This window comes from Aphanomyces astaci, assembly GCF_000520075.1.
Source record: "Aphanomyces astaci strain APO3 unplaced genomic scaffold supercont1.60, whole genome shotgun sequence".
NCBI classification, from domain to species: domain Eukaryota; phylum Oomycota; class Saprolegniomycetes; order Saprolegniales; family Verrucalvaceae; genus Aphanomyces; species Aphanomyces astaci.
This window is the reverse complement of record NW_009798323.1, coordinates 144,959-153,650: the sequence shown is the minus strand read 5'-3', so window position 1 is coordinate 153,650 and position 8,692 is coordinate 144,959. Positions and strand designations below refer to the sequence as shown.

Here is an 8,692-nt window from a genome sequence, read left to right as displayed (position 1 = left end):
AAGGCCGCCAAGTCCATCAAAATCGATACTGATATTGGCGCGCAAACGCGTCAGAGAGGCTCCACGAGCCATTCATTTCAAAAAAATTCTTTGATGGGTCGGGTCGCAAGTGCGATGTTACCGGACGGGACATGCTCTTCATGACCGTCACGTCCATGAAGCACTGCGGCACATGGGACGTCGTCGCCACCATGTTCGCTGCAGCCTCGCCTACGTTCTCGAAGCGGGTCATCACCTTCCTCGAGGCCATCCATCCGCACCTCAAGACCAAGTACATCGACAACGTTGGCGCCAAGTGGACCATGGAGCACCTCACCTCGACGGGCCAGCGCTTCGCCAACTTTCCGGCAGCGCTCTACGCTGTGGACGTGACCTTCCAAAAGACCAATGCACCGGCGGGGACGTTCAGCGAGAAGAAGATGTACTACAGCAAGAAGCACGGTCATTATGGGCTGAAGGTTGAAGCGAGCGTCGTACCCACTGGATTTGCCATCAACGTCACGGCAGCTGTACCCGGGAGCGTCGCCGACTTCAGCATCTTCGAGGCCAACGAGGCCTTCCACGCGGACAAGATGCGCAAGACCGATGCCGAACGCGACATGCCCGATGCAGGCCCTATGCTCGACGAGTACCCCAACGACTGGGCCATTTTGGCTGACAAGGGGTACCAAGGGCTCCACCGTCGCATGCGTGCTATCACCCCGGCGAAACGGCCCCCTGGCGGCTTGCTCACTATGAGCGACATGGAGTACAACGACAACATTGCTACCGACCGCGTGATCGTTGAGAACTACTTCGGTCGTTTGAAGACGCTGTGGGCGATCGTAAACGAGTCCTACACGTGGAAGCGAGAGAACTACGATCTCTACCTTCAAACTTGTGTTGCGTTCACTAATTGTCACATTCGTTTTTCTCCCTTGCGGGTCGACGACAGCCATGAACGCAACCGGTATTTGAACGCCCTCATGTCTTCGAGTGCAAAGAAGAAAGCCAAGCATGCCGTTGCAGTTAAAAAACATCGCGAGAAGCGCAAGTTGCGTTTGGGCACGTTTTTGCCGAGTGGTGAAAATGCCTACTTCGATTCGGACACTGAATTTTACCCAAGTGGTGACGATAGTGGAATTTTTGAATAGAAAACGTTCGATCAACAACTTTTTACCAAGTCTTTCACACTTACCAAAGTGCTTTACGATATCACCTCACACAATGGAAACCACTTGGAGCGATTGGAAATGACTGTGTCAGTTACGAAATAGCCAATCACAATGTTTTATACGACACAATTTCGGAAGTCACTTCGTCAATTCCGAATGTGCTGTGCACTGTGTGAGTGACCCAATAATTGGTTGAGTGGTCTAGTGATTTGGGACAGAGTGGTATTATTAATACTACGTAGTACATGGCAGCCAGGGTAGGCACCCAAGAGTAATTTTGTGCGTCTGGATGGATGCCTCTATACTTCAAATTAATCTGTCATAATTTTCATGAGAATTAGGTGTTTTATGGCATAAAAAATGGACCGATTTGGTCCAACTTTTTTATGGAGGCTTGTGTACACGTAGAAGTCTTTCACTTCAATCGGAAATCGAAAGACGCCGCTGCACTAGTGAGCTGGTGAGAATTACTGATTACCTCGTTACAAACGAAGTATGTACGGAAGAACGTGCCCAAGAAGAGCCTTGAAACATCGGAACCCCGGCGCCCTGGAACCTAGTTAGGTCGAAGTGTAGTCGTCATTCCGGGGTTTGGCGCATCGCAGCGGTGTGCTATCGCTATCCCCCGGCAATGCACCGAACCCCTCACGAAAATCAGACGCAAGCCTACCTCCGCTACGCTGCGAATGGTCGCGCACCCCCAAGGAGATGCAGAGAACGTTGAAGGTGCGACGAACACCTGGTCATAGTGGCGTACAATGTGAATTTGCAACTGTTGCAAATCGATTTCGCGCAGCGACTTGATCCCGTTAATGTTGCACTAAGATTCCGTGCCACGATCCATGATTGGTGGGAAACAATTAATCTGAAATTTTCAACCAATCACCTGAAACTTTGCTTGAGTTTGAGAGGTAGCTGGATAAAATCAAGTTGAAATCAAAATTACGCGGTATTTACAAGCTCGCTATCGTCCGAGCGCGCGCATAGGCAGCAGCGCCCGCGAACTAGATAATCTAGCGGGTGGAGCTTGTGCACGTTCACACCGGGGTGGTTCGTGCAGCGACCTCAGTCTGTGGCGCCTTGGTTAGTGTGCATTGGCACTTGTTCAGTCGCTGTTACTATATGGGCTGGTGCCCTTCAGGCTTTTTGTCCGGGGATCGGCGCGGTGGTCTGCGTCGTCGCGTTCGTGAAGCGGTTCGTGAAGCGGTTCATTGGTCCTGTGGTATGGCGGTGCTGCCGAGAAGTGCTTGTGCCCGCTGCCCAAGCCATGTGTCTATGGTAAGGGTCCGGCGGGGTTTAGCATTGCGTAGGTTTGTGTCTAATGCGGCCGGGGTGTCGTCGTGAGCCCGGCGTCGCTGTTTGATGCCGGTGTTCCGTTTGTGCTAGCGTGGTATCGCCGTCCTGTTCGGTAGCTAGGTATTGGTCTTGGCACATGTGGGTTCAGTACGCATGTAGTGTAGTAGTGAACCATCGGTGGTGAAAGGGATTGTCGAGGCGTGGGGTGAGGGAGAGTGCGGTGGCCTATTGTAGGGTTTTGTGAGTCATAGTCGGAAGCCGTTGCCATGGTGCCGGTGCCCTGTATATAAAGGGAAAACTGGGACGCAGTCTAGCTATGGACGTCGTGGCACGTCAGATCTTCTGGATCGCCGTTGGTATCGGCATCCCAGCGAAGTGCATGGTGTAAGCCGGTGGGGGGCTGGGAAGGGCGTTGCGCGGCGGATTCGTGACCCACGGCAGTTGGCCCCACTTCTGAAGCTCTTGGGCACAGGGCGTCGATAGCGTGCTGGTGTTAGTGTCGGGTGACACAATGTACCCCAGGAGGATGTCCACCTTGTTCGTATTTGTCATCCCGGCCCACCTCAGCGGCGATGAGTACGTAATTGTAGAGTGGTAGCGCATTCGTAGTTGTCCCGCCGGGATGTGCAGGTGCCATGTAGCCCCTAATGTGTCCAGTGTTCGGTGACCAGGGGAACGCTTGTAGCAGATACACCAGTACGCATACGGGCCGGCTGTTACAGCCGTCGTTGTGATTTCATTAGCTAGTGTCCTCCATCATTGGTCGATGCAGCCTTGTAGGATAACTAGTTAACATCGACCCACCAGTACCGGTGACTTGATGCCGGGGCGTCGTCCTTCCGTGTACTGCATCTGTCCCAGGGGCCGTTGTATGTAGCCGGCTGGTCCGCGCCCATTTGTTGAGCGAGCCAGATATCACGATATGCCAGAAGGAGTTGGGCTCATAGCGCCGTACGTCCCAGCCATCGGGGAGTGATGTACCCGTATTGGTCGGCATGGAGTTGCATGTTTTCCCACCGTAGTTGGGACATAAGTTGGCAGGTGGAGGTACCGGCGAGCGGAAGATGCGTAAGTCGGGAGAGTGGAGCCCATGCATGTGCCAGGAGCGGGTGAGCATGATCATAGGTTGGTATGGTGTACCGTGGGAGGACCGTTGCCGGGCATTTTCGTGCCACGCCTCGGCCAGTGGTACTGTAAATTAAACGTAATCGCCATTTCTTGAGCAATCCGTGGTGGGTATATGTGCTGGTCCGGTAGCCAGCTCATCGTCCATGTTTGATGCAGTCGGTGCCCGAGACGGCTGTCGACGTGACCGGATTCAGAGCATGTCGGTGCCGAGATCCCAAACCGGTGGCGGACCGTGTCGCGCGGGTTCTCATAGCAGAGTCGGCAGTGCGAACCCCAACGGCCGGTGTTTCGCTGCTTTGGTGTGTAGTGTCATCATGATAGTCGGCCAGTAGAACCAGGTGAGGCTCCTCTTCCAGCCACACGTCCTCGGCGTCTCGAGCCCGATGGGAAGGATTGTGCGGCGGTCCGTGGAGTAAGCCGCTTGGTGTTGTTCCGCCCAGTTGTTCGCGGCGAGCCGGTTGCCTCGTCAGCAGAGTGTGTTGCCCATGACCGGGTGGCCGTTTTGGTCGATGAGTTGCCAACTATCGAGTACGATGGGGAGTGTTTGTGGGAGGGGCAAATCAATGTGATGGGCCTCCGTAGCCAGGGTGTCCAGTGCCTCCAGTGCCGCTCGTTGTGCTTGCAGTTGCCGGTCGGTGGTATCTTCATGTTCCTGGTGAGACCGGACCCAAGCCGTACGAAAAGCTCCCCGTGGAAGCATCACCGTCATGAGGCTCCAGAGTTGGATAAAATCAAGTGACTTGGAACTCTTTCAGCCTATGGATATTTTCACTCTTTTAGATCATTTTTCATTAACACCAATACGAATTTCGACATGATTTTAAGTCCTACGAAGTACATTAATTCTCCTCTGTAAGAAACACTGTTAGAGCATTCCCACTCGTACCGCTAAAACTCCAAAACTGAGATTATAGCGTTTGAATTCTCCCACCACGGAACTCTAAATTCTAGTGTCAACGCTATCCGGTGCGCTAAAGTCAGATTATTCGTCAGATTTGACCGATTGGTTAGAGTTCTGGCGAGCATACAACCGGCAATATATTTTCATGTACACCCCCGAACGTTTAGGATTACCTGGTTGCAATGGCATGACGCCTTGTCGGCCAAGTAGGTGCGTTCCTTGTGGCCCCACATAGCGCAAAGCGTCGCTCAATGCTAAGTTCGAGTGAGTCCTTGTGTGTTTCATCTACACGACTGCATGGGACGCTTGTATGGTGAAGGATGGCTGCCGGCATTGGTCGTCCTTCAGCATGTGCCGACCTCGTCGACCGACGATGTTAACCTTATTGCTATCTTCGTAGGAAGCACACCGAAAGTTGGCGCCTGAACAGATAGGAGGATGAGGAGGATGACACAGGTCGCGTGGAACCAGCGCCCACACGCGTCGCCCCAGCACTGCAACCACTCGCCTGTGTACGGTATCCAAATCGTAGGCACTGGTTTCTCGACCAACTGAGCATGCTCCCCTCCCTCTATTGCCAACTTCTGTCAACGCATGCGTAGACTATCAATGCAAACGTTGTGTACCAGTTCGTTTTCAAGTGCATGTAAGCGTAGAAACAATTGTAAATTTAGGTCGCAACAGCATTAGCCCCCGCAACGGAGTGCTGCTGCGGATGCGTCTTTGTAAGCGATTTTCCCTGCTACTGTAGTAGTTCATTCACTGCTTTGTTGTCATGTTTTGCCCTGAATTACTTTTATCCTGGCGATTCTACTTCTTGGTGTCGTCCATCCATGCGAATAGAGTTCAATCGCTGTTTGGCAACTGGTGTGAAATATGACGGAAAAAGCTAATTATGTAACGTGATCCTACTTTACTGTTATATCTGGGAGATGCACGAACAGGCCGTAAATTTGACATTGCGATCCACTACCGTTAACATGTAAACGGATATTGCCGTTTGCTGACTCCTTTTGTCCCTTTCCCAAATCGCTCGTTTGACAAACTGCTGATTCTGCGCTACTTGCAGGGTTAAACCGGGTATTTGCCTCAACCACCTGTCGGATAGGATGTGAAATTTAATTCCTGATCATATATTTACCTTTATATTTAAAGAAATTTACAATCCGTTCGCTACCCGTTCTATATCAGAAAGAAAACATTTCATCAAGTAGTACTGTACATGTGCATGTGCAAGAAAAATTCGACACTCGACGAATGCGCGCATGAGCAAAATGTGGAACTTTGGTGGGTGAATACACAGGCTAGGACTAACGACGAGAGATGGGACGCATACTAACTTGTACACTATTACACGGCACATGTGCACATCACAACCTGCACCGTGGCAGCTAACTATAGATATTAATAGCGGCATCTCATGCGCATGTGCACGCATGTGCGCGAAAAACTACAAATTCGTCCTCCACGGTCGTCGTTTTCGTCCTCTGTACTCCACGTAGGTAAGAATGATTGCATGCAGTACCTTCCTACACATGTGTAGTACATGATCTCACAGTTTCAGCTCATCTCCATGCGTCACTCCCGAGAATTTGACCACCTGCGCTTGGACTTTCCGCACATGCGCACATGTGCGAGCGCAGCATGTATACATGTCAATTTTAAAAAGATCATGCATTTCCACATGTAACGTTCAAAACCAGATAAAACAATTCAATACAAATTTCTATATAAAAAGTTGATATAATCACCGCTGTACTTGCATCCCAACATCCTCGTGTTCTCACGTATGAAGTGAATATTTTGAAGTAACGTTAGCATGTTGCATGAAGGACAGACTTAGTCGACATGTGAGATAATCGCGAGTTTTCGTTCATTTCCTGCATCTCCCAGGTTTTAGAGTGTTGGGTTTAGCGTCAGGGGTGGGAATACTCTTAGAGCATCTCCAACGGCGTCTTTATTTCTATTTCAATTCAAAGTTACGGATATAGAATAGAAACACTTGCTCTATCCGGAGGGTGTGTTGCTATTTCATGCGAAAATAGAAATTCTGCGGGACCTAATTCTATAACGTGAATCTGCGTCCGTGGTATCCTTGGTCGGATAATCATGTGATAGCCTTGCAAGCCCAGGGCCATACCTTAAGGGGCATAAGGGTTATCGTCTGGATCTAAAAAGTCCGGATAGTGCCAAAATAGCAACTAAAGTCTAAAAAGTCCGGATAGTGCCAAGATAGCAACCGTAAAAACAAAAATTTGACTTTAACCTATTCTTTAGCAATAGGTTAATGACCGAGAAAGAATGATCACTTGTTGCACGAGCACAGTAGTAAAGCCGGAAAGCGGCAACTCACACATTTCCCCTCAAGGCACTACTGTACTAGCTAGCCCTCTCCTATCCATTTTCAGACCTAAAAATCCCTTAAAAACTCTTACACTTGAACCTCATTTACAGCAACTAGCTCACCCTGGCAGCAATTTCCATCATACATAAAACAGAAATGACACGTTACAAGGACCTTAAAAAATCAGCAATTTACCCCTAAAATAGAAATCTCACTACAAGCCCTCTCTAAACCACTTTGACAAAATCAATTTTACATCTCAATCATATCACCACAGGAGCCATCACTTTTTATTCAATCACCACAGACGCCATGTCAACCACTTTGACAAAAACCTTTTTAGCGGCAACTCACACATTTTATCTTAAGGCACTACTGTACCAGCGCCCATATCCATTTTTAGACCTAAAAATCAAATATAAACTCTTCTAAGAGCATCTCCACCGGAACACGGATTTTGACCCTGGACTGAGTCCTTTTCAGTGTCATATTCTGCACTGAATTCAATAAATTTGAGTGTGAAGGATATTCGTTCGCATGGTGACACTGACTTTTTAACTGCAATTCTGCAAAAATTAATACAGTATAAGTAGTTAAGATATGCATATCGAAATGACCATGCCGCATGGTCATTTCGAAGTCCACACAATGCGTTGAAATGACCGACTCATGCAGTTGTCGAATCAACTGATGGATTCGTCCGACGAGAAAATCGACGTCATCATAATACGGCAGCCCAAGAAGCCACCCGCCAAGCCGCAACTGTGCACTCACGACCATGGTGCGGGTCTCGTCGCCAGCCCAAGTTGGATCGAATCCGGGCTGGTCGGCTAGAGCAGATTGTCGACGACTACTTTGGAGAGAACGGGAAACTGCCTACGTACACCGCAGGACAGTCCCTTGATCGGATCCTCAGACTCTGCTACCCATGTCTTGGACAGTAACTCGTTCTCCATGTCGTTCATCCACAACGACACGTCCAGCATTGAAAAGTATTTCGTGCAGACTAGATACATGTCTTGTTATTAGATTATTTCGGCGCAAAACCTCGACTCGGCACAAAATCGTGTCAATACACATTTCTAAAGAGTGAAGTGAAACAGAACATTGTTTTTTACTGCTGCACTGTACATAAACATATATAGAGCTGGAAAATCGCTTAGGCGGTTAAGCTGGCTTTGAGCTCGGCTTTGGTCATGCCGGTGATTTTGCCCACCTTGGGGTTCTTCACGGGGGTGTCGTAGTTGCACCAGACGTAGTTGCCGTTGGCGCATTCGGACCACCCGCACGCCATGGACGTGACTTCGGGGCTCATCATGTTGGAGAAGTGGCCGCACTTGGCCCAGCCCCCGTTGCACGAGTTGCTGCCGTAGTTCCAGAACGTTTCTTCTTGGTCGTACCACAACCACGATGCCCCCACCACCTTCGTGCAGTCCTTTCCACTCGATTCGCACGTGGTGTAGGTGGCCAAGTTTTGCCAGCCAGCGGGCCCCCCGTGCGTAAAGCCAGGGCAACCTCCGGCCCAAGCCCGCATTTTGGGCTCCAGCTCATCATTCCAAGTCACCGGGCCGATACCATGGGCCGCTCGAATTTTGTTGGTTTGGGCAATCAGTTGGTCCTTGACACCGTTACCAGACGGAGTTGGGGCATATGTCGAAGAAGGTTGAGTCGTAGGCTTTGGGGCATATGTCGAAGAAGGCTCAGTCGTGGGGGAAGGGGTGTATGACGGGGAAGGATCCGTAGGTTTGGGTTTCTTGGTCGTAGGTTTGGGTTTCTTGGTCGTAGGTTTGGGTTTTTTGGTCGTAGGTTTGGGTTTCTTGGTCGTAGGTTTGGGTTTCTTGGTCGTAGGTTTGGGTTTCTTGGTCGTAG

The 8,692-nt window shown here is 50.0% G+C and overlaps 4 protein-coding genes across 4 annotated transcripts; 1 reads left to right on the top strand and 3 right to left on the bottom strand.

The window, feature by feature from the left end:
• Nucleotides 1–131: 131 nt before the first annotated feature.
• On the top strand, nucleotides 132–1,133 carry H257_14668 (hypothetical protein; the record flags this gene model as incomplete). Its single annotated transcript, XM_009842559.1, has 1 exon — nucleotides 132–1,133. The coding sequence occupies one exon, from the start codon at nucleotides 132–134 to the stop codon at nucleotides 1,131–1,133; it is 1,002 nt and encodes a 333-aa protein (XP_009840861.1).
• A 1,650-nt stretch (nucleotides 1,134–2,783) lies between these two features.
• On the bottom strand, nucleotides 2,784–3,567 carry H257_14667 (hypothetical protein; the record flags this gene model as incomplete). The annotated part of the gene is made up of 2 exons (XM_009842558.1): nucleotides 2,784–3,163; nucleotides 3,261–3,567. 2 exons carry the CDS (start codon nucleotides 3,565–3,567, stop codon nucleotides 2,784–2,786), a joined length of 687 nt encoding a protein of 228 aa, XP_009840860.1.
• A 145-nt stretch (nucleotides 3,568–3,712) lies between these two features.
• H257_14666 (hypothetical protein) lies at nucleotides 3,713–4,226 on the bottom strand (the record flags this gene model as incomplete). Its single annotated transcript, XM_009842557.1, has 2 exons — nucleotides 3,713–4,040; nucleotides 4,111–4,226. 2 exons carry the CDS (start codon nucleotides 4,224–4,226, stop codon nucleotides 3,713–3,715), a joined length of 444 nt encoding a protein of 147 aa, XP_009840859.1.
• Nucleotides 4,227–7,982: 3,756 nt separating this feature from the next.
• H257_14665 (hypothetical protein) lies at nucleotides 7,983–8,357 on the bottom strand (the record flags this gene model as incomplete). Its single annotated transcript, XM_009842556.1, has 1 exon — nucleotides 7,983–8,357. The coding sequence occupies one exon, from the start codon at nucleotides 8,355–8,357 to the stop codon at nucleotides 7,983–7,985; it is 375 nt and encodes a 124-aa protein (XP_009840858.1).
• Between the last annotated feature and the right edge of the window lie 335 nt (nucleotides 8,358–8,692).